General features: G+C 44.5%; 1 protein-coding gene across 9 annotated transcripts in view; it reads right to left on the bottom strand.

Moving 5' to 3' along the window:
- TANK (TRAF family member associated NFKB activator) overlaps positions 1–17858 on the bottom strand; it is a 35609-nt gene extending 17751 nt beyond the window's left edge. For 3 of the 9 annotated variants that reach the window (XR_014504474.1, XM_083411021.1, XM_083411016.1), the window contains exons 1-5: positions 15182–15756; positions 12487–12588; positions 6638–6799; positions 2807–2915; positions 1697–1797 (exon numbers count right to left, since the gene is read on the bottom strand). Coding sequence is in view for 8 of the 9 variants with exons in the window: in XM_083411021.1 (XP_083267147.1) it covers positions 1697–1797; positions 2807–2915; positions 6638–6736 (309 nt within the window). In the remaining variant the exon portion in view is untranslated. Of the gene's footprint in view, positions 1–1696; positions 1798–2806; positions 2916–6637; positions 6800–12486; positions 12589–15181; positions 15757–17708 lie in introns of those variants that run through there. The other 6 variants (XM_083411018.1, XM_083411017.1, XM_083411019.1 and 3 more) reach the window with 6 other exon arrangements.
- Positions 17859–26018: the final 8160 nt, after the last annotated feature.

The raw sequence follows: 26018 nt of genomic DNA on the forward strand, positions 1-26018 counted from the left end.
GGAAAGAAGAACTTCACTTCCTGATCTGGTGTCATAAGAGAATTGTGTGTGTAGGGGGAAAAGGGGGGGGGGATGAACTAGCTATAGTAAGTCAAGTCAATAAAAATTTAGCAGGTAGCACTAAAAAGCAAGAAATGAGTACCCAGGGAGAACAAAAAAAGACAGAATGCTGGCTATAGGACACACTGCCACAGAGAGAGAGTGTGAGGAACTGTAAATATCACTGGTACCTCGGTTTACGAACAGTCCTGTTTACGAACAATTCTGTTTACAAACTCTGCAAAACCGGAAGTAGTGTTCTAGTTTGCGAACTTTACCTTGGTCTACGAACGGAAGCCGAACGGTGGAAGGGCACCAGTGGCAGGAGGCCTCATTAGGGAAAGCACGCCTTGGTTTAAGAACAGATTTGGCTTAAGAACGGACTTCAGGAACGGATTTAGTTATGCGTTCATGAATAGACTTTGCATTTTCACAGAGCATTATATGCACGTCCAAAACCAGTTGACAGCTTGCCATTTGAAATAGTGCAACTATGTAGGCAACTATTAAAGAACTATGTTGCTCCCCGCTGTTACTCATGTAACTACTTTGTTCTCAATTCATAATGCTGGCTATTCAAAGGTTTTTAGGAGGACAAACTGATAACTAGACTTCATAGCAGAGTGAGTCAAATGACGAGTGTCTTCAGCAAAACAAGGGTAAGAAAAATACACTTATAAAACGCCGCACTATCCATATCTGTATGAGTGATGTGCCGAGTGTCTCTGCTGATTTTTCACTCTTCATCAATTAATGAGAAGAAAAGTTGCATTTGAAAATGATCAAAGGAGATAAAAATTTGGTGAAAAATCTCGTGGGTGGGGTGCTTACTTTGGGGTGACAGAGGGGCGTTTGTGAGCATCTTCACCTTCATTCTACATCATCTCACCTGCATTCTGAAGTCTCCCCAGCGTCCTACGTGTCAATTAAAGCCCAAGAAATGTTCCCGTGGGACTTTTTCAAACGTGGAAGTGCAGGCAGCCAGGGAGGCTGCAGCACACTGGAGAAATGCTTACGGGAATGAACAACGCACGCACACCACCCCTTGGCCAGCTCAAAATGACAAGCTCAGCTGAAAACCGTGCACCACCTCAAATTCCAAAGAAATTCTCACGTGCCCAGAGAAGGCAGAGAGAACTGGAAGCCTCTTCTGCAGAAGACAACCTCGTCCCAGTTCCCTCCGTTGCCAATTCTGCATTATCTGTAGCAACAAGATTTCTCATCTTCTGAACAAGCTGGAGACTTCAATGCCATTCAGATACGTAAAAAGAACACTGGAAAGAGTCACAGAACCAGATCGTCAACTCTTCCACGTTGGCATAACTTGGGCAACTTCACCGTAAGCGCAGAAATTTAGCAGGCTTAATCGATGATAAAGGAACAATAACAGGCACAAATGTGGATGTTGCAATAAGTCCCCCATCCTGACATGACTGCAAGGAGGTTGGAAGTTTTCACTTCCTTTTTAATTAACCATAGTTTGTGTGCCATCCGTACCCTAAGCTGTGCGATCTGTCGAAGCAAGCTCACGGTTTGAAGTTGGCTTGTTTCTAACAAACCATAATTACGATTCATCACAGTTTGTCTAGTTCAAATGTGATGCTTATCATGCCATTATTATTTTTATTTTAGAATTATCTTGTGAAAAGCACCCTACCTTTAAAAGCTTCTCTCTTTGCATTGCCAACTGCAGTTTTTCATACAGCTGATCAGCATTCAAGTTCAGTAAAGTACCATTTCTTCTGGTTTCGCTGTCTTCTGGTAGGTGGTCATGCACATATGAAAAAAAAACATAATGGCATTTCATACATGGCATTTCACACATGGAATACAATAGGGAATCAAATAATGCAACTTCCACAATATTGGGTTGGGATTGTTTTCGGTACATGCAGATAATCTCTATACAGTGGTACCTCAGGTTAAGTACTTAATTCGTTCTGGAGGTCCGTTCTTAACCTGAAACTGTTCTTAACCTGAAGCACCACTTTAGCTAATGGGGCCTCCTGTTGCTGCTGCGCTGCCAGAGCACGATTTCTGTTCTTATCCTGAAGCAAAGTTCTTAACCTGAAGCACTATTTCTGGGTTAGCAGAGTGTGTAACCTGAAGTGTATGTAACCTGAAGCGTATGTAACCCGAGGTACCACTGTATAGGAAAATAAGTGCACACTAACATTTGAAGTACAGTTTCCTCCTTAGATAGACAAGGCAGCAGTTTTGAGACTTGAGCATGCTTAACACAGTATAGCACTGCAATCGTCTTAAAATGATGCCTTCTAGGAACTGAAGAATGCCATGTGATATAAGTATTTCTTTTCAACCTGCCCCTCTTAAAACTATTCAAACCCTTCATCCCCCATTCCTTTTTTCCTATGGAATGCTTTTTCTTTCTTTTTTTCTCTCCCTCTTTATTATTTAGCTTTTTATACTCCCATTTTCTCTTTTCATACAACTGCCCACTCCTCTCTCCCTTATAGCTTCCTTCTCCAGAAGCAGGACTTTGCCAGGACACCCCAAGGCATGGTTCCAGAAGCAGGTGCTTGAAGGTATGAAGTGACCTAGACATTGTTCTCCTCAGCCCTTCACTGAGTAATCACAATCAGCAACCATTCACTGGCCCCTTAGTCCAGATGCATGATAAAAAAAAGCAGTTTGTGTTGGGGAAACCCAGTGGATTGTGGTGGTGTAGATAGATAGACAGACAGACAGACAGATAGATAGATAGATAGATGATAGTTAGATAGATATAGATTTGAAAATTACCTACCTTTGTTGCAGCTCAAAGAAGCCAACTGTGAGTTGAGTTTTGTGACAGTGCTTGTAAGAAATACAATTTGGTTTTGTTGTTCACATATCTGCTTTTCATAGCTGTCTGTCTGTAAAGATAATTTAATTCGAAGTAGTCATTTTGTGACAACAACAGGCTAACACACAGAAGTACAACACCTGGCTTTGTCACAGCAGCTATGCCTATAAAAAAAGTTATTACCTGTGTCATTGCTCTGGCTCTCCCTCTGTAGAAATTCCTATTTCTCTGCCTCTTTATTCATTTACTGCATTTTCATCCCGCCCTTTCTTCAAGGACAGGATCAAGGATTTCATTCCACCAACATGTTCTCCTCACCACAACCCAGCGACGTAGGCCAACACATATAGACTGGCTCAGGTTCACCCAGAGAGGCTCGTGGGCTGAATGCAGGCCTGTCTTCACAATTATCCGGCTCTAGTTTAGAAGTTAAGCCCTGTGCCATCACAGGGGTATACTGTGATGCTAAGTTATTGCCAAGTAAAAAGTCTGCCCTCTTGCATGATCAAAAATATTTGCTTGGGACATAGGAAGTTTGTCTTACACTGAAATAGACCATTGGTCCATATAGCTCCGTATTTAACTACACTGATTGGTAGTGGCTCTTCAGGATTCCTGACTGAGTTATCTCCCAGCTCTACTTTGAATTAAATGCCCCAGCCCTTCTCCAAAAGCTGGATAATGGAAACCCCATGATTTATTTAGCCACTTTCATTCTTCAGAGGGGAGGCAGAGGGGGAGAAAAATACCCTTTTAAACCCCCAATACACCCAAGAGTCTCCCTACAGCCTGATTCAAAATAAAGCACCAAACAGCTGTTGCTTCACCAACCCATTAAAAAGCCAAAGAGGTCAGCATTTCCCAGCAGCCAAGGAGACCTCAGGAAACAGAAGAAGAAGAAAAAGTCACCAAGACCCAAATTGAAAATGTACAACAGCAATGTCTTGTCAACACTTCTGTACAGAGCACAGGCATGACAGCTAAAACAGACAGAAGAGAAGATGCTTTTGACAGCCAGCGTGCACAAATAATTCTTTTAGAGTCAGATGGCAGCAACAAGTTACCGACTAGAAGATATACTTGACAACCAAACATCCCTCTACACCGAGCGCCATCTGGCTGAGATGACTCCAGCTTCTATGCATGACACAGTTCCAATCGTCAAAGAGTAGCAAAACAAGCAGCCAATCAGCTACTTGCGGAATCAGCCATTGGCCACAAGCTGGAGGGTATGCCAACACAGAATCGAGAACATGGAGTAAAGGTGTGTGTGTTGGGGGAGAGAATAAGAATCAGAGCAAAGTCAACGTGTGTGGGTCATCTGAATTCCAAGTTTTCTATGGTTTCTTCCATAGTGTTTATGGTTCCGTACCCAATTCCGGAGGCCATTTGCCAAAGAAGCAGGCTCCCTGCCTTGAGAATAAACCTGGTAAGACTGTGTTGAGTAGGATTTGACAGGATTTTTTATGGTGGGGCTGTGAATCATTATAGAATAACCAGAACATTAAAAAAAAGGTGGCCAAATAAATTTAAGGTTATTCACTTGTATTGGTGAAAAAAGTGGGATACTGAGGCAAACTTTTATCCCTTTTATCTCCATGAGGAGAAGGATCAATTTTAAGGTTTTTTTAAAAAATAAAAAGGAATGCAACCACAGAGGTGGCCCTATCCCATTTTTTGAAAAATGAAAACTGAAAATTTAGGGGGGAGAGTGAACTATCCTGGCAGGGGACAGCTACCCACGGGCCTCACTCCAAGACTCCAACACTGTGAGTAAGCAGAGTTTGTACAAAACCCAACAGGGAAGCTTGCGTAAATTGGGAAGAAAGTGTCAGCACTCTTCTCCATTTAAGCCCTCAAGTGATGAAAATAGCAAATGTGCTTTAACTACTGCAAGCACTTAGCCTTCAAGGCAAAGGGGACCTGGGTTCAAGTCCATGCTGGGTGACCTTGGGCCAGTCACTACCTCGCAGGGTTGTTTTAAGGGTCAAACAGGGAGAGAGAGACAACACCCAGGAGTGAATTACACTATCCTCCTGCCTGTCCTTAGGCCATTCACCAGCCTAGTGATGGGAAGGAGGGTGTAAATGAAAGCTGTTAAATGTGCTATAAAGGTTAAGTTTCAAAGTTGCAAAGCAAAACAACGACAGCCACATTTCAAGGGGAATTCTGTGGCCACACTCCATATGTTCTCGACTCCCACCAGTCCCAGTCAGCATGGCCAATGGTTAGGGAGATAGGAATTTGAGTTCAGTGACACCTGGAGGGCCACAGGTCCCCAACCTTGTTTTAAGGGAACAAATATGTGTAGAGGACGGAGTGAAGACCTGATTTCCCTTAGTATAAGGGTGGGGAACCTCAGGTCCAGAGACCAAATTCAGCCTCTCAATTTGGCTCTCAGAACTCTCCCCGGGGCCACAGCCCTCTCTGGCCCTGTTTCACCCCCCGCCCAAGTGACTTTGTCTGGCTGGAATGTGTCTTGGGATGATGCCTCTCGATTGCTGGGAGAGGATGGAAAGGGCTGTACATAGAAGCTAGCCTATTGGACGAAGGTAAATTGTTGCATTTGCTGCTCCGCCCACTTTAGCCTCTGGCCCCACCCACCACTGGCACACATTGAAAGTTGCCCAGAAGGGAATGTGCCCCCCCATCCCTGCCTTAGCAGGCTCAGCCAATCGGAGCTCAGCCAATCCCAGAAGCGGCAGGAGTTGCCATCTCCTCAGCCATGACACTCTCTGCTTCTGGTGCAGCAAGCAGTCACACAGTCCACTGCCGTAGCTCTCAGCCATTTCAAGTCCTTAGGTTTTTCAATCTAAGTGCCGGGCCGATTCATCTCTGAGGATTCCTGGAAGGGACGCAGAGCATTAGTGCCGTGCGTCTTGAAAATGCTTGCTGGGGTTGTTACAAAAGGCTTGCCAGCACATTCCTCCTCTTGTCGCCTTAATTATTCAGACAGGGTCTAAAAGTGCAGTCAGTTCCAAGCATCCGGAAGCCACAAATGGCTTCCTAGCCCAAAGTGCCTTACATGAAGGCAGTCTGGGGGAAAAATAAATCTGGCTCTTTTTAACAATAAATGCTGGTGCTTTTTAAAAGCTTTTAAAATTCCGAATTTTATCAGAAAACACTGTTTCTGATAGTTAGGAAGAGCTGGTCTGGCTTCTGTTTTAAGTAAGAATTTTTCAAGCCGCTTGGAATTTGGGGTTGCCGGCTGGTTAACTACCCAACAGCACAATCCAGCCAGAGTAAATCTTATTACTGGAGAAATTAAGCACATGCTTAACTGTCCCCCATGGAAACAAATGGGGTTAATTCACAACCCCTGGCATGGCATCTAAGCAATTTTTCTCTTTTGAAATAACGCACCAGCTATATTTAACACGAAAGTGGGGAAGTTCCAAACGACTGCTTCTTTTCGCACTTCCTCTTGCAAAAAGGAGGGACCCGCTTTGCTTTGCTTCCGGACAGGCACTGCCTGCTTTGGGGAGGGCAACCAGAGAAGCAGTATCTATAATATGCATTTCAAGGCCTCCCCACAGTTAAAAGCTGGTAACAACCTGCACCCCAGACAGGTGCAAAAACCTCAATTTTATGGACACGGGTAAACAAGCCGCATGGCACAATTTCACACCTGCAAGGAGCAGATCACCCCAGATAATTAACAGAATTTCCCTGGCATTATCCAACTGTGTTGACCATTCCTCTTTGTGTGTGAAATCGGGAGTCGACTTTTCTTTGGGAGCCATCAGAAACGTAATCTTAGCCTGTAGCGCCGGACATAAAACAGCCACGTACCTTTTGCTTTAGCTCTTTCACAGCAGAGTCTCTATCCATGCATGCCTGCCTGAAGGCTTCGTACGCCTTATTGAGCTGCTCTGCAATATTCTTATCCATGCTTCCTTCCAGCAGTGTCTCATCACTGAAGAAATTACAAAAGCAGCAGACCTGGCTGGGTTACTGAAAAAGGAAAGGAAAGCATTGGTTGCCTACGCAGCAGTTTGGCCCAGGGCAAGGAGGACTTTCCTTCAAGCTACCCCAACCCAACACTCAGCTGTGACCCAATGTACGCTCAAAACGCAGCATTAAGTCCTCCAGTGTCCACGATACTTTCTCCACAAATATAGAGAGACGCCAACACAACAGTCATCAGTAAAAGCTACTACTAGGTTGCACCAGTTATTGACCAAAACTTTGCAGGTTTGCCGTAGCCACAGACTACTGCTAGCTGCGAAACCAAATCCAATTATCTTTCCTCAGATCTAATACCAAACAAACAAGAACAGCTTCCAGAACATAATTAATTAAATGTGACAAATTTCTAATTTAAACAGAGTCAACTTTGGCACTAGCAGGCTTCTCCCCCCCCCCCACTTTTCTATTTATCATCTAAGGCAAACCATTATGATTATTTAAGGAACCTTTACCAATTTCTACAAGCTACAGAAGCTCGGATCCTTCAGAGGCAGACACATTCCCTTCTGCTGAGACTGCATTTTTTCCCCCAATTAAAAACAAGTTACTAAAAATAAGGATTTCTGCTAGTCGAAGAGATTTAGGCTGCGATTCCAGGCACGTTTACCTGGAAGTAAACCCTACTGAGTTCAGTGAGACTTATTTCTGAGTAGGCCTCAGTAGCAGCTGGTGTGAGAGGGCAGAGTCGCCTTTCCAACACTAGCATCTCTGTGGAGGGGCAGAGTTGGCAGTGAGGTCAGGGGCTGTGTGGGCACACTTGCAAAGTCAGTCTGGGGGCACCTACCCACCCCAGCCTCACCAATGCCTCTCCCCAGCCTGGTCCTGACAAGCTGCAATGATTCCAGTGCTAGGTGGGCAGCTCTGACCTACCACACAAGCTGCTAGTGGTAGACATGCTTGGAACTGGTTGTCTGCTCCGCCATCTTGCCATCTTTTAACTACCTTTTCTTTTCTTTAAAAAAAAATATCCCCGTCTGCACTATACATTTAAAGCAGTGCTATACCACTTTAAACAGTCATGGCTTTCCCCCAAAGAATCCTGGGAAACGAAGTTTGTCCAGGCAACTGAGAGTTGTTAGGAGACCCCTATTCCTTTCACAGAGCTACAATTCCCAGAGGGGTTTAACTATCTCCCTAGGGAACTCTGAGGGGAATAACCTAACAAACTACCGTTCCCAGGATTCTTTGGGGGAAGCCATGACTGTTAAAAGGGGTATGACGCTGCTTAAAATGTACTGTGAAGATGGAGCCAAAGAAAGACAAGTTCAGAATGAAGTCAAGGATACACTATTAACTGGGAGTATATTCCTCTGAACTCCGTGTGACTTATTTTTGAGTAGGCATCTATAGGATTGCCCTGTAAATGCTCTGCGTAGCAAGCAGATTATTTCACATGCAATTAACCTATTAGTACTTTAAAAGGTTTAGAAATGGCTTGCAATCAGGGTTCCTGGGCCATATAAGACCTGCCTCCAGGCAACAATTTTTTTTTTTTACAAAAAAATAACCAAACCCAGAAACACCCCCTGCCATTTAAACCAAAGTAATTTTTCTTATGTACAAGATGGCAAATGGCTACTCAAATCTTGTGGACCTGTAAACCTTGCAGACTTCCTTGCCTGGCTGGAGTTGATATGTGTATCTCATAACTAAAAGCCTAGCTTAGGAAATTGGACAGGGTTGCACCTCCCTTAAGCTGTTCTTGGCGAAGTGAGCTTCTGTTGCTGAAGGGAGACAGAGGACAAGTCAGTTTCGCTCTTCCTGAGGAGCACATGCCAGTTAAATGCAAGGAACCAGCCAAACAAACAAACACCCACACAGGCAGAGTGATATTTCCTCAACTCTAAAGCTGCCTGCCCTAGAAGGCCAAGATGGGGGTTAGGTTGGATTGGATATTATCTCTGTAAATTATGTTGGGTCTCCTCTTGTGTGAAGCTATACATATATTAAACAAAACATCTACAGTGGTACCTCGGGTTAAGTACTTAATTCGTTCCAGAGGTCCATTTTTAACCTGAAACTGTTCTTAACCTGAAGCACCTCTTTAGCTAATGGGGCCTCCAGCTGCCGCCGCGCCACCAGAGCACAATTTCTGTTCTCATCCTGAAGCAAAGTTCTTAACCTGAGGTACTATTTCTGGGTTAGCAGAGTCTGTAACCTGAAGCGTATGTAACCTGAAGTGTATGTTACCTGAGGTAAAGGTAAAGGTACCCCTGCCCGTACGGGCCAGTCTTGACAGACTCTAGGGTTGTGCGCCCATCTCGCTCAAGAGGCTGGGGGCCAGCGCTGTCCGGAGACACTTCCGGGTCACGTGGCCAGCGTGACATTGCTGCTCTGGCGAGCCAGAGCCACACACGGAAACGCTGTTTACCTTCCCGCTAGTAAGCAGTCCCTATTTATCTACTTGCACACGGGGGTGCTTTCGAACTGCTAGGTTGGCAGGCGCTGGGACCGAACAACGGGAGCGCACCACGCCGCGGGGATTCGAACCGCTGACCTTTTGATCGGCAAGCCCTAGGCACTGAGGCTTTTACCCACAGCGCCACCCGCGTCCCCGTTACCTGAGGTACCACTTGTCAAAAGTCACCTAGCAATTTGCACCGAGACCTGCTGAATTAGGTAAAGGTAAAGGCCAGTCTTGGCCAGTATGACTAAGCCGCTTCTGGCGAACCAGAGCAGCACACGGAAACGCTATTTACCTTTCAGGTTAAGAACGGACCTCTGGAACGAATTAAGTACTTAACCTGAGGTACCACTGTATTGGCATTCTGGTGTGGCAGAAAGAAAGCATATCTGCTTAGGCCACTGAGTCAATGTTTGTTGCCTTTAACACGGGGGTGAGAGCTCTTCCTCTCCTCACACAAATGCAGAGCAAGGCATGGCATACAGGTTACTCAGGTAAGGAAGGTTACAAAACCACCTAGGTTTGAGACAAAATTATAGTGGTACCTTGGGTTAAGAACTTAATTCATTCTGGAGGTCCGTTCTTGACCTGAAACTGTTCTTAACCTGAGGTACCACTTTAGCTAATGAGGCCTCCTGCTGCTGCCGCGCCGCTGGAGCACAATTTCTGTTCTCAACCTGAAGCAAAGTTCTTAACCCGAGGTACTATTTCTGGGTTAGCAGAGTCTGTAACCTGAAGCGTCTGTAACCTGAAGCGTCTGTAACCCGAGGTACCACTGTAAAGCTCTGCCTCCATCACTAAACATCAAGAGTTTTGACGTTAATGCATGCTCTGAAAGCACGCTCTTCCAAAGAAAGATTTAAAAATTTCACAAGAAAGAGAAAACACGGTTCTTTACTCATCACTCAAGTCACTACATATTGTTTCTCCCTGAAAGCTTCTGCACACAAAACAGTGGTGATGTCCCAAGACGTTTTGATGTCTGGAGTTCAAAAATACAAACAGGGCCCCCTTGGTGGTGGTGAGAACATCACCTCATCAGATAGGACCAGCCTTGCTCATTCCTAGCATTCTTTTGGTATTATTAGAAAGTTAAATTTTAGGAAATCCTTTAGGAGTGGGGAGGGAGGGAGAATCCTCAATCCAGGAGCAGCAACAGAGGATATGGTTTTAAAAACTACAGGTGGGCTTAGAACTTTAGCCCTATCTCAGGTGTTCTAATAAAGTTATGACTGAGCACATGGGGGGGGGGCATTGTGAGGACAACCCGGCTAACTCATCCTCATATAGAGGAGGGAGAAAGGTTGTTTTCTGCTGCTCCAGAGAAGCGGACACGGAGCAATGGATCCAAACTACAAGAAACAAGATTCCACCTAAACATTAGGAAGAACTTCCTGACAGTAAGAGCTGTTTGACAGTGGAATTTGCTGCCAAGGAGTGTGGTGGAGTCTCCTTCTTTGGAGGTCTTTAAGCAGAGGCTTGACAACCATATGTCAGGAGTGCTCTGATGGTGTTTCCTGCTTGGCAGGGGGTTGGACTCGATGGCCCTTGTGGTCTCTTCCAACTCTATGATTCTATGATTCATATACGCTAACTACGGCGTATTTTCTGCATGTTTTGGAACCATGATTTTCCACAGTTCTTGTGCACAGGGACCCTAGGGAGGAAAGTGATGAAAACAAAGACAGGAGTGGGCGGAGCTAGAGTTCTCATTCCTACACTCCCCACCCACTTCGCACATTTAGTCAACACATTAAAACGCCCAACCGGAGCTTTCCTTTACAGTGGTACCTCAGGTTACATACGCTTCAGGTTACAAACACTTCAGGTTACAGACTCCGCTAACCCAGAAATAGTACCTCAGGTTAAGAACTTTGCTTCAGGATAAGAACAGAAATCGTGCTTTGGCAGCGCGGTGGCAGCAGGAGGCCCCATTAGCTAAAGTGGTGCTTCTGGTTAAGAACAGTTTCAGGTTAAGAACGGACCTCCGGAATGAATTAAGTTCTTAACCCGAGGTACCACTGTATTTACAATTTGTCTGTGAAGGACATGCGTACCCTACTGCATCAGCTTAGCTCTCCTGGTGTTTTACAATCAAACAAAAGTCTTGTTAAAAAACCAGCGAAACAAGCAATGCAAGGAAAAACAGTAACAGCAGCAGCCTAGTTAAAGCAATTGCAGGACACGACAAAAACATTACAGGACCTGAAAAAACATAAAGGCCTTTGCCTAGACTAGGTGCTGGTGACCCTGTGTCCCCACTACTTCCCTGGAGATAAAATTTATCGCCCGTTTCCCCTACCACCCACTACCCACTTCGACCTCAGAAGAATTGTTTTCACACTGCATGCAAATTACGAGCACAGTAAAAATAATTCTGTACGACTTAAGCTGCATACAGCCAGGAAGTTCTCCTACACAAGTCCCATAGAAATGAATGGAGATGCAATAGCTCGCTCTTGCCCATTTCACAGGGGGAAAGGGGTAGGCGAAATCCCCGTGACCTGCGCCCCCTACAGCATTCATATTTGAAAGCCAGCTCTACAAGACTATTGCATGGTTTTAGCCTATCATGTTCCATATGAAAATTTCTTAATTCGCAAACATTGATTTTTCTACTTCTCCTTAATGAACTGCAGTCTTTAATGAACAGGCAAACAAAATGCTAGCATCCAAGCCCAAGACTGTTCTTTCTTTCTTACTTACTGGAAGTGAACAGTTTGGGTCAACTCTATGCACGTAAAAAGCATAATTTCAAAATCTCAAGTATCTTGATAAGTGTGCTGTGTTGTTTGTATACTTACATAACATACTTTGAAGCTTACTTTTTCACCTTTTCTGCATTTACACTGAAGATGCCTACGCACTGTTTAGCAAACTGTTGCAAGTTATGTCTTGCAGAATATTTTTTTAAAAAAAAAACCAAGTGTCATGATTGGCTGCAGTGAAGTTTAGAACCTGCTTTTCCAACCTCACAAGGAAAAACAGAGAAACCAGTGGGTGGCCCAAATGCATGCATCTAATGTCTGGATTGAAAAACAATAATTTTTTGTTTATTTATTCCAAGGACAGCATTCACTGGGATAGTCAACCTCAGGACGATCCTTAACAATCTTTTAAAAATGTTTTCAAAAACTCTGTTAGGGTTAGAGATGTTTCTGAGATGGACTGTGTTGCAAGAAATTAGATTTCTTGCAACACAAGGAAATACAAACAAAGCTTTAGGCAGACAAGTCTGCATTTCTTACAGCATCAAATTGATACAGACCATTTGCAAATGCTCTGGCAGGAATAGCAAAAGTGATCTTGAACCATGTCATCTTCTCTCAGTGAAGTTTTTTCATAGTTCCCTGGAATCAAGCTTTTGGTCCTGCAAGAAAGAAGTGCCACAGGTTCAGCTCCTCCATAGGAAGCTGCCTTACACAGAGTCAGGAATGGGGTTTGGATGAGGATGCCGGTCTCTTCCAGAACAGAGGAGTACCACTGGGACAATGGGCCTGTTTCTCTCTCCACTCTGGCTGGAGGCCCCTGCCAGGAGGAAAGCCACTGTCAGCAGGTCTCTCCGCCAAGCACCAAGTGGGACGCCACAGAACAATACCCCCACCCCACCCCCTGAGAGGCACAATCCTCAGGCCACTTAGCTATGCCAACCTGGAGAAAGTTTAGAGAAGTGGAAGAACTGCCTCACCCACCACCACAGCCACTTTCTGCCCTGGCCAGCAATGGATGGATCCTGCTACATCACTCCTCCTCAGTCCCATGTTAGGTCTGCTCCGTAAATGTGCACAGCGTTGCAGCCCGAGAGAGCAAACCTGTGCCTGTCTCCTCTAAGTCAATCCCACTGTCTTGCTCCCTGGAATGTACATTTAGGATTGCAAACCTGTCAGTTGAATACAAAAGTTCAAGCGTGATCTTCTATTTACAGCTTTCCATCAACATCACTGTAAATGTTTCCATAGCATGTTTTTCCTGTCCCCGGCCGGTGAAAAAACAAACAAACCCTCCAATATAGAGTATGCAGCCCCACTGATTTCAATAGGACTTAACCCCAAACTATGCTGCACAGGTTGCATCCTTAGGGAGACTCCGGACACCAGAGCTTGTGCGAAGAATGGAAATGTTAAAGAAACCCATGCTGCTGTTTTTGTACCTCATTGTGGAAAATGAGGCCTACTGCATCTCACTACAGTCAACCTCACCCCCTTCCCAAAGCAAGACCATGTAGCCATCAGCAATCCAGGTCAGTGGGATACATCAAAAAGTGGACATAGGGCAAAAAAGAGAAAGCAATGATTGAAGCACGCCAACCCACTCAATATACGGGAAGAAAAGCACTTCTAATCTGATCTTAATTATAGTGACCAGTTAGCCCCAAAACTAAATCAGGGGTAAGCAGAAGGTAGAACTGATCTACTAAATAATCTCTGGGTGATCAGCAAGGATTGATGACCTCCACTTGCTCACAATAGTAGCAAAAAAAAAAAAAGTTTCCTTCTTTCACACCTTAAACTATGTACAGTGGTACCTCGGGTTAAGAACTGAATTAGTTCTGGAGGTCTGTTCTTAACCTGAAACTGTTCTTAACCTGAAGCACCACTTTAGGTAATGGGGCCTCCTGCTGCTGCTGCTGTGCCGCCGCTGCACGATTTCTGTTCTCATCCTGAAGCAAAGTTCTTATCCCGAGGTAATATTTCTGGGTTAGCGGAGTCTGTAACCTGAAGCGTATGTAACCCGAGGTACCACTGTATTTTATATTTTAGGTTATTTACTCCATTTATGTCACAGATTTCCTCCAAGGAACTCAAGGTGGTGTACATGCTTCTCTTCTTCTGCATTTCATCCTCACAACACCCCTGCAAGGTAGGGTTCGGTTGAAAGGTAGCAACTGGCCCAATATCACCTAGAGAGCTTTGTGGCCGAGTCATGATTGGAAACCTGGCCTTCCAGGTCCCAACCAGACAGAGTTGGGGACTACAATGCAGCCAGCAGACTCCCCTGCACTTGTCAATCTGACATTACCATGACATCTGGGGAAATGAAAGATACTCCTAACAAATTCAGAATTCTTTCATTCTAAGTGTTTGTCTTTCATCTTGTCAGTGGACCTGTCCACTTTTACAGTCTTCCACTCTGGATTCTAGTTCCAGTTGTGAGCAATGGCGTGAAGGAGAAAGGGGGTGGGGGTGGGGGTGGGAGGCACACTTGATGTCATCTGAGCTCACAAGAGATGAACGTGATTTTCTCACAGGGCTTTTGCACAAAACAGCCTCGAAAACAACTAACAGGAAGCTTTCCCTGTCCCTTGCCCTTCTGTCCCTGTGAAGGGCACACGCACATTAAAACACCCAATTCCCTTTCTCTTACTTAAGGGTCCAACCCACAATCCACCCAGTCCTTTCTTGTTCCAGGTGCAGCTGGCTCTGGACAAAAACAGCCACCTAAACGCCTGCCTATCCCTCTGTTTGCACGCGCGTGTTTTCTTCCTCCCTAGGCACTTCCGCCCTTCTAAGGAAATGCATGAGCGACAGACGCACTGAAAGTAGCCCTTCAAACTTTTTCAGGCCGAGTTAGTGAGCAGAAAGACGCCGGGAAGTTTTTTTTTTTTTTTTGGAGGGGGTGCGCGCGGAGAAGAAAAATCAACACTAGTTAGGCGGCATTCCCATGCACACTGAGTTTGGAGCAGATCCCTCCGACTAAATCCAGGCTTACAAAAAGAAAAGGGAAAGAGAAGTAAACAAGTTTATGATCGCGCCGTTTTGAGAAACACGCGCCAGCTTTTCTGAGATGCGGCTGAGCGCCACACTTTTTTTGTCGCGGAAATGCTCGTTTAGAAGCGCAGAGGGTTAAAGGAGGGCAAGGGACAACTACAAAAAGGAGGTGAAGCGTCTGGCAATAGCTGGTAACAGAGAGGAGAAGGGCGATCGCCCTCGTTTGCTCAGCCTGGGATACAGCGGGCTACTTACAAAGGCAAGGAAACTCACGGATTTCGCAGCCACCTCTGCTCTGCTCGCCTCTCCAAGCGCCCGGGCGCAAAGCGACGGTCCTGACGCGCAACCCAGGAACCACAATCCACTTCCTGCTGCCTTCCGCGGGCCATGTGACTGGGCGCGTAAAATTGCGCGCGGCGCCTCCGAGATCGCCTTGCCCAAGCGGGGTCAGCGGGGTGAGGTCCCAGAGCCGGTCCCCGCCCGTCCAGGGCTGCCTCCTCTACACCCCTTGCCCCTTTCCACGGGCCAGATCCCCCGCTGCTGCTGCCTTCGCCCAAGAAAAAGAAGAGGGCGACTGCCTGGCTGCTCCTGGCCGCCGTCCGCACACCGCTGGCTGCTTTCCAGTCCTTTCCCTGCGTCTCCTCCCTTGTAGCCAAGTTAGCCGGACCCGATCCAAGCCCGCCTGGAAAGCGTGGAGGCGAAAGTGCCTTGTTTGCCCCCTTGCTCTTGAGTCAGGGGTGGATGCAGCCCAGGCGCTTCGTCCTTGGCTGTTGGCCCTGCTGGCTGGGGCAGATGAGAGTCTGAGTTCATTGACATCTGGAAGGCCCAGGTGTCTGGAAGTTCCCCTGCAGTGCTGTGCAGAGGAGAGCCTGCTAGGCTCAGTCCTAACTGATGCACCGTCCAATGGGGAACAGAAAAGAAGAAAAAAGAAGGGAGATGTGGGTTGGGGAACCAACATCTGGAGGCCCCACATACCCACCCCTGCTATGTAGTGCAGAGATGTAATTATGCCCTGGTGGGATTTGAAATGGGGTTACTTGCTTGCTTCCTGCTCAGTTGTTGCTCCCCGCACCATCCTTGCAACTGTTTGACCAGCCAGATCAGTCTTGATTTGCCTCATTGCCATGGAGAGCTCATCAGAGCTCATACGGCCCAGTGACACTACTGCACTAGACTTCAGCAGGTGGGTTGAGACCCATTACTGGGCTACATCATAATCCAAAATGGGTTGGAACATTAGCACTACCAACAGATGGTTTTTAAAAATTAATTAATGGGTTCCCAAATGCATGCACAATCCGCCATAATTGGCATAGTTTCTCTAGTTGTTCGAGAAAAGTTTTAAGACATTTCCTTCTTGGTGTCTTGACAGTAGCACATGGTGCTTTCTATGCAGTGGTACCTTGGGTTAAGAACTTAATTCATTATGGAGGTCCGTTCTTAACCTGAAACTGTTCTTAACCTGAGGTACCACTTTAGCTAATGGGGCCTCCCACTGCCACCACAGGGTTTCTGTTTTCACCCTGAAGTAAAGTTCTTAACCCAAGGTACTATTTCTGAGTTAGCGGAGTCTTTCAAACACTAGATGGCCGACATCAAGTGGATAAGTGTCTCCTGGTGCTCTGGGCCAAAAAGGCTTCCCAGTCCCTGCCTTAGGGAGAGTGGTAGGACAAATCTCTAACTTGCTTCTTCCCATCAACGATTGGGCATAATCCATTGGCAAGTTCTCTTGTGCCAGCCCCCTTGTAACAATTGGGAGTAGTGCAATAAATCTGACAGTGCTTCCTGATAGGTTGTGCCTAGTATAATGTTACATCTGCATTAAAAGCTCAGATGTTCTCCTAGTACTAAATCACTGTAAAATATCATTACTAATCCTAGTCCAGGGATGTGCTGTTATTATGGGATGGGTTGTACTTCTCCATCACTGTTAAAGTGTATGTGTTTTTAAAAAATGTTTCTTGAGCGTAAGCAATTTATAGGACAGCTGTGCACACGTCAAGTACAGTGTTAGTGAGACCTCAACCACCAACCACCAACCACCTTAATTTTCCAGGGGTATCTCTATGTATAAATTATCATGTGAAAGTTTTATGTACATTTGTGTCACGGGCCTGGTCCTCTAGTTTTTTTAGTACCTAGCAAGATCCCTGTGCTCTAGTACTAAACTACCATAAGGCATCACCATAAAACCAGCACAGAAATCATGTCCACAGTATTTTGCATGATTGTACCAGAATTGTGATGACTGAGCAGAACACATATATAAGTCTCAGTGCTAGAGGATGAGTAAAAATTGATTCCATTGGAGACCCACAGGAAGTTCATATTAGGAGGAGAAGGGATATATGCAGTCTTAACAAAAACGATTATAACTTGTTTAAAGCAGAGAATGGATTTACCCAGGCAACCTATTGAATTTTAACATGCTATATTTGTGAGGCTGCTGTCAATGCACAGCCCCAACTGTGTTTACTGAAAAGTAAATCCACTAAGTTCAATGGGACTTCCTTCCTAGTCAAATGTGTTTAAGACTACAACCTCATTTTCATAGCCTATGGGTGGGCACAAAGGTTAAGAATCAAAAGACGAGCCCAACTTTAATTACTTAAACAGAAGCACCAGATCAGTTAAAATTAATATTAGAATTATAGATCCCATGCCCTTTTTTCAAAATAGTGATTTGATACAAGGCAGCATAGTGCCAACTTCACACCGTATATTTCAGCAGCACCAAACAATCTTTGTTTATGTTTTATATACAAAGAAATATTTTGGTTACCTTGTACGTAATCTCTTGATGAACCTTTTAATTTTGCCTCCGTTCCTAATAATAACAAAGCAGATAATGTTCACAGAATCGGAAAGCTTTCTCCCCAGGAACTTAAGAAAAGTACAACTCAGGCAGTGTCCTGTTTGGTTTATGACTGACGTTAGATGGGAACTTCCACTGAGAAATCCCCCACTTGAGAACTTCCTTGTATGTAGCCACAGACAGCCAATCATTATGAAACATGTTCTCTCTAAATGAGAATTTAAAGTGAAAACAAGCTGTAAGTAGACGACTCTAGACCAGGAAAGAATCTCATGCACTTCAGAAAGGCCACACATAACAGCAGTGCAGTAGTACAGAGGAATTACCCCACCCCCTAAATATATGTATTATCAAAGTAATCACAATGCTCTCCAAATCAGACAACAGGGCAAATAATAATTATATATTAAGGTCAGATTCACATATTACATGTTAAAACCTGCAAGTATTTGTAGATGACATTTTGTGTGCTTAAAAAAAATGGAATATGTGATACTAAAAACCTCGATGCAAACTTTATTTCTGCAGTGCTACGTTTGCCAAGGGTTCATTCACACATGCAAGTCTTCATTTGATGTTACAGCCAGCAAGTGATGAACATGAATGTGTGAATTACATTTCATGGGAAATGGCACCTTTCCTTTAGCACATGTAAGACGGTGAAGGTATTCTAAATTAACATAGTGAGAATAGCTCAGTTGGATATCCTGTATAGCTCAGTTGGTTAGTGTGTGGTGCTGATAACACCAAGGTTGCAAGTTTGAGCCCTGAATGGCAGAAGTTTTCAGCCTTTTTGAGTCCACAGCTCCCTTGACCAACGACATTCTGTGGCACCCCGTGGAGCTCAGTTATGTCACCCTTTGCCTGCAGAGCTGGCAGCCTCTCGCCTTTTTTTTTAACACCCTCCCTTGTGGAGTGTTCCCTCGGCCTCCTCTTCTCTCCCTTCTCCTTGGGAGTCCTCTGGGCAGCCGCTGCTGCTGCCCTTGATCTCTGAGCTCGACCCCCGCCCCAAAGAGAGGTGCCTCCTCACACTGCCCCATAGGGACATGGGATGTGTCTGTCCATTCCCAACAGCAAGGGCTGGTAGACTGGCTGGCTGGCTGGGCTTTTTCGCCCGCTTGCTTACTCTTAGGCCGCATCAGCTCCTGCAACCAGCACCCCCTAGCCAGCCCCAGAGGCACCACTCGCCTGGGGAGCTTGTAGCCAGGGCTGCTGCAACAAACAGTCATGCAAGCCTTTGGGAGGCAGAGATGTGAGAGGGCACAAGGAAAGAAAGAGGGACATAGGCCAGGGTGCCATGACACGCTGGTTGAAAACCACTGCCATATGGGATAGCTGCATAGTCCTGCCTTGCAGTGGGTTGGACTAGATGATCCTCAGGGTCCCTTTCAACTCTACAACTCTATGATATCTCAGGGTGGGGGGAAAGAGACTGTAAATGAAAACAAAGTCCACACTTTGCATTTTTCTTTATTACCAACCCTTCAATCTGAGCACCTGGACGCAGCTCCCAAATTGGTCAGTTCAGATATATAGTGCATTTGGATTTGTTAGACATTCTTGGTGGCATTTCAAAGTCAGACAATGCTCCTGCTCTTTATATTGTTGAGTATAGAAGGAGTCTTCCTTTGGAATTGTTTAAACATGTAAAATCTGTTTCTTTGAGATTTTTGAGTGGTTACTGCTTTTTTCTGTCTATTTGATTGCAACCGGATCATCGGGCCTACTGGCAATTGTTTAAATTGGCAGGCAGCCCAACATTGCAATTCTTTTGAAGATTTAGGGTTTGGAAAATAGCAACTGTTTGGCTCTTCAGTGGTGGGTCTCCAGGATATGGTAATTTTCACCTTGCCTCTCCTGTCTCCTCTGCCGAAGATGTTTTCGCACATTAAAAGCCTCTCTTGCATGATTTGTGCATTTAAATGTCCATGTGGAGGAAAGCCATTTAAAAATCTAATATGCACCCTGGCCAATATAGACTTCAAATTTACATTACAGTTCTGGGAAATGCAAAAGCCATTTAAACCTCCTCTGTGTTTTGTTTTGGTGTTTTTTTTAAAGTGGTGGTGGGGAATCAGTAATAAGGTGGAGCACACTTTGAATAAGCCCTATATTGCTTCCAGAAGGAACTAATTCTTGGCCCTTTCCAGGGCACAGAAGATGCCTTATATGTCACCATGGTTCAGAATTAGTCCTGGAGGAAATCACCAAGAGGCCACTTTTAGCTGACAATGGAGATTGCAGTACACACATCATTTGAATGCACACAACATTTAAATGGTTATATACTGTATTGTTTTGTCAGCCAAATATATATATTGGCAACCCAAGCAGATGGCTGGGTTATAAATGTTGAGATGCCGATGGTGATGATTAGTACAGTGGTACCTTGGTTTACGAACTTAATCCGTTCTGGAAGTCCGTTCTTAAATCAAAGCGTACTTAAAACAAGGCGTGCTTTCCCATAGCAGCGTTCTGCTTCCAAAACAAAGTTCACAAACCAAAACACCTACTTCCGGGTTTGCAGCGTTCTTAATCCAAGTTATTCATAAACTACCATAAGATGTTCTTAAACCAAGGTACCACTGTAGTAGTATTGCATAGGATGCCCCAATTTTCATTGGAGAAATGTTGGAGGTTATGAGATTCTGGTGGTGGCTAACAACATATCTAAAACAATAATATCATAAAATCACAGGCTAATCTAAAACAAATGAAAATATCATTGATTGGTGAAGAAGTCATGGTCCAATGTGTTGGTGTAGAGCCTTGCTGATTTTTTTAAAGGCCTAAATGAGTGCTCACATGTAGAACGCTAGGGGATTAAAAAAATAAAATGGGTATGGGTATGAACAGTGCTGGCTCCAAGATTTTAGGGGCCCTCAGGCATGGCACCCTCAGTATCGCCACTTTACCTGGAAGCTCTGTTGGGAAACTTTGTTGTTTCTGAACTACAATAGCATAGCTGGGTACGTGGCAACCCACGGTGGAAATGAATTTCCTGTTTGGAGATTTTGCAAAAAAAGAAAGGGGGGAAAAAGAGAGCAAAAGCTCAACAACTTTTGTGTCTGGATTTTCACATATTTTTATGAAAAATGGCAACCCAACCAAAACTACTCTGTCCCCTGCCACAGATAGGATGCAAGAAAAAACGCATTTCAGGTTTATTGTGTGCTGATGAAATGCAACAGCCCTTTAACAGATGCTAAATTGTTTGTCTGGAAGCTTTTTGCTGGGACAAGTATTGTGCAGCTGCTTATGAGCAGCATTCTTTAGTAGCTGTCTTCTACAGTATATCTAAAGCAGACTATAGACATAGTTATCTAGAACATGACTCCATCTTTGCCAGAATGAGCTTCTGAAGACTGACCTACTTACCTGGAGGGTAGATAGTGCCAATCCCCATAAGGATGTACCCGTTTCCAGTGGTAAATGTGAAACAATGGGGCTGATGAGTCACACTAGCAGAAGCCCATACAGTGGTACCTTGGGTTACATACGCTTCATGTTACAGACTCTGCTAACCCAGAAACAGTACCTCGTGTTAAGAACTTTGCTTTGATGTGAACAGAAATCGTGCTCTGGAGGCACGGCAGCAGCAGGAGGCCCCATTAGCCAAAGTGGTGCTTCAGGTTAAGAACAGTTTCAGGTTAAGAACGGACCTCCGGAACGAATTAAGTACTTAACCCGAGGTACCACTGTACTGTACAAGGATCTCCATTAGCACAACAGCAGCCATGCAGGCCAGTTGAGATTCTGAACTGTAAAAATTGTTACAATGGCAAATGCAGTATAATAAATAGAGATTTCACCATATAAATAAAGGTGTCTCGCTGATTCAACTATGGATTATTCATAAACATGAGAACCCTGCCCAAGGTAATTTGTTTTTTTACATACAGTATTTGCATAAAGGTCTGCAAAAGAGGAAGAATTGTGAACATGCCTCAACACATTTGTTGAGTAAATGTCTTCTTTGTTTAAGGGGTTTGAGTTTGTTTTGTTTGGTGCTAGGCAGCCAGTTGCTTAGCCATCCATAGATCTTCAAAATATATTCTAGATAAATGCTATGCAGAAATTTCACTAGGCTTAGTGACTTTCACACAGCTGCACAGTTCGGGGGTGGGGGGTGGGGAGCTGTGGCGGAGAATAGAGAAGAGAGAGTTTCTTCACAAGCAGCCTTCCAGTCAGATCAGTTTCATCAACATAAAAAGTTAATCACTTAATTTCTCAAGCAGTCATCATGCAATTTCCATATTTCATTCCTAGACTAAGTGAGGAGAAAACAACAATCAGTGGAATTAGGGATTTCCTATAATTACTTGATTCTGGACAGAAGGTTTTGCAAGTGACAAGCAAGTGTGCTTCATGCTCTCAGCAGCAGAGAGCTGCCACGGCTTTGAAATTGCAAACCATCCCAGCTGCAGCTCTCTAGGGCAAATACTGTAAAATCAGCTGTGATTTGTGTCACTGCAATTGTGGGAAGGACAATTGTGGTGGATATGCTCTAAAGTCTTTTACCTTCCTTGACGTTTGCAAAAAAATGATAGAAGTAGTCATGATCTAGATCCATTGCTTTCAAGTGTATGTTCACAGCTACAAGTCCTAACCTGTGTGTCTCTTGCAACCCTTGAGGTGAAGGGAGTACAGTATTTTGTGTCATGAGAATACTCCTGCCTGCCCCAACTCTTGGGATTGATGACTGTGTTGTTTTATATATGCAGCTGTCTTTTCTTAATAATTTTATTATTGCATATTTTACTTGCTTGTAAATCACTCTGGGACTTTTTAGTGGGAAGTGGTATAGGCACTACATATTTAATAAACCTACTTTAATAAACCTAGCTTAAGCACCCAAGATATTACAAAGCTAGCAAATATCAGAGTGTCACTGTTTTGTTACATGATTGCTTATGGCATGATAATTTTGCAGCACAGTCATTTATATTTTATGATCTTTTAAGATTTCACAATGGTTTCAAATTGTGACTGTCTTAACTGGGACCTTTGGCTTTCAGTGGTGAATAATTCCATCATTGCATGGGTCAGCTGCAAGGAACAGGGACTGTGCTGACTCCCAATGATGGAACCAGGTTTGCTAGGATCCACACAGGTTGCGGAATCCAAAAGAAGGAATGAGCCACAAAACAATGAGCTGCTTGCTACCTATTTCTTGCAGTTATTTCCGGTTTAAACCAGACATAGGGGAAGATGCCATCTGGGCAAGCCCTTCGCAAAGGAAAATCACACACACACACACACACACACACACACACACGTTTGCCTGGCACAAGTTCAATATCTTTTCCTTGCCAGCTGTTAAAGTCATTTTCATATCTCTTGCTGCTTTCTTCCAAGTGAAAACACACCTGTTCTTCTAATGCAGTACTCATTTTCTGTTGGCTGCCTACATGCAAGAGATGCAAGAGCATCTTTATGTGAGGCACACAGAACGGATCGTCTGATTTTCTTATTTTTCTTATTCAAAAGAGCTAGGAAATGAAATGAGAAGAATGGAAAGGAAGGAGGGTGTATCCGCTGTAGCTTGTATTCTTCAGAGACTGGAGGCTCACACACTGACAGCAGATAAGAATGAATGCTCCCTTATTACTGCTGTGCCAAACATTTCCCCTGCGTTCCCTCCCGCCGCTGCCCACCTCAAGCATTCTTCACCAATTTATGAGAAAAGATATTGCATCTGAAAATTATGAATGAGGAGATAAAATTTCAGAAAAATTCTTACAGGTGCAGGGCTTTTGTTGGGCTTACCTTTCTTTCAAGGTGGTCCAGGGTAGTAGTAGTAGTAGTAATAATAATAATAATAATAATAATAATAATAATAATTATTATTATTTATTTATACCCCACCCATCTGGCTGGGTTTCCCCAGCCACTCTGGGCAGCTTTCAACAGAATATTAAAATACAATAATCTATTAAACATTAAAAGCTTCCCTAAACAGGGCTGCCTTCAGATGTGTTCGTGATGCCATTTATTTTGTTCCACAAATCATCTCTTTGGTGATCTGTCAGCGCCAGTGGTCTGCACTTCCTAATAATAATAATAATTACAACAACAACAATACTTTTATTATTCATACCCTGCCCATCTGACTGGGTTTCCCTTGACTGGCGTAGCGGGAGAGGGCAGTTCTCCCCCGCCCCTTAACAAAAACCCTGGCTCTGCCCATGCTTAAAAGCAAAACCAGTGAAAACATCAGTTTCAGGCACACAGTAGCCTGGTTTTCCTCCACCTCAAATAAAAGCTCAGGGGAAGTCAACTTGAGGTAATTTCTCCCAGAGGACTTTATTCAGATCAGGAAGTGCAGGCAGCTGGGAAAGCTGCACAGTGCTGAAGAAATGTTTGACAGAAACACACGCAGAGTTCGTACACAGCCACATCACAACAATAAGTTAAAGCCCAACCCTGGTCTCACCCCGCAGTCCCAAATCTACCTCTTGTGTCAGGTCGTCTGAAAAGATTTCCTCCAATAGGGGAATGTCAGTTAAGGCCAGTTTGGAAAGGTCTGGTCCGCCATCTTGATTCAAAATGGTGTCCAATAGTATCCAAACATAGATGAAAACATGTTCTTTCATATCAGGAACCATCATGCCCAATTTGGTTATGATATCTTTAGAGGTGTGCAAATGCATAGTGAACAGACGGACGAGCAACGTTCCAAAATAGATAGTAGATACGAGTAGCTGTAGTATTTTTCTTAAAAAAAGCTATCAGTGCAATATTAATTCATCTTTCACCCTGTAAAATCAGAAAACTCAGAACGGAAATGCAGCAATTACTGCCAAAGCCTCACTCGCATTTCACTGTATTGCTATGAAACAACAGGGGATTTGATTACTCAGCCTTCTATCTGTGTGTAGATGTTTGGGAATATTTCTTCATTTAGACCTGTTGCCCTTTATGAGCATTTTTATAGCAATGGGCAAAATAATGGAAAGAGGTGGTGGTGGTGAGTGAAGCACCAATGAGGTCACAGTACTTCTTTAGAGGGTTGAGCTTGGGTTCGAACAGGGATGGGTAACCTGTGGATTAATTTCAAAAGCCCTCTTCAAGCAGTCAAATTGGACTTTTGGCAAGAGCAATCTGTCTCTCTCCTGGCAGCCCACTGGATGGAAGGAAGAGGACCGGATTTAGGTTTGATGAGGCCCTAAGCTACTGAAGGTAATGGGGCCCTTTATATGTCCAGCTGTCCTTTGTCAACAAATTGTCGCTGTTTTTTGTGTTGAATATATGCTATATGGTAATTTATGGACCTAATAGGTATCTAAAACTATTTGCACATAACAAAATATGTATTTTATCAAAGTAATTGTTGAACTGAAATACAATTAAGAAGAGGTATATTAATAGTGAAACACAGTGGTACCTCGGGTTACATACGCTTCAGGTTACATACGCTTCAGGTTACAGACTCCGCTAAGCCAGAAATAGTGCTTCAGGTTAAGAACTTTGCTTCAGGATGAGAACAGAAATTGTGCTCCGGCGGTGCGGCGGCAGCAGGAGGCCTCATTAGCTAAAGTGGTGCTTCAGGTTAAGAACAGTTTCAGGTTAAGTACGGACCTCTGGAACAAATTAAGTACTTAACCCGAGGTACCACTGTACAATTAAGAATTCTTTGGGGGCTCCCAAGAGAGTGGGGCCCTAAGCTATAGCTTGTTTTAAAAGGTAAAGGACCCCTGACTGTTAAGTCCAATCACGAACGACTCTGGGGTTGTGGCGCTCATCTCTCTTTACTGGCCGAGGGAACCGACGTTTGTCCGCAGACAGTTTTTCCGGGTCATGTGGCCAGCATGACTAAGCCGCTTCTGTTGAAACCAGAGCAGTGCACAGAAACACCATTTAACTTCCCGCCGGGGCGGTACCTATTTATCTACTTGCACTTTGATGTGCTTTCAAACTGCTAGGTTGGCAGGAGCTGGGACCGAGCAACGGAAGCTCACCCCGTCGCGGGGATTTGAACAGCCAACCTTCCAATCGGTAAGCCCTAGGCTCAGTGGTTTAGACCACAGCGCCATCCGTGTCCCCCTATAGTTTGTTTAGCTTATATGTAAATCCGGCACTGGGGTGAAGGGGGGAAGAGAGAGACGCAACAAGAGAAAGCAGGCATCAGAAAGAGAGAAAAGGGGTGTCAAAAGGAGAGAGAAGGGTGGACCAGATTGTACAACCTCTGTCTTCAGTCTCACCAGCATGCCAGCATTCACAGCTTTTGAGGAATCTACCTGGTTGACACACAAAGCACCGACTAGGACAGGGCTG

This window comes from Podarcis tiliguerta, assembly GCF_965153285.1.
Source record: "Podarcis tiliguerta genome assembly, chromosome: 1".
Classification (NCBI taxonomy): Eukaryota; Metazoa; Chordata; class Lepidosauria; order Squamata; family Lacertidae; genus Podarcis; species Podarcis tiliguerta.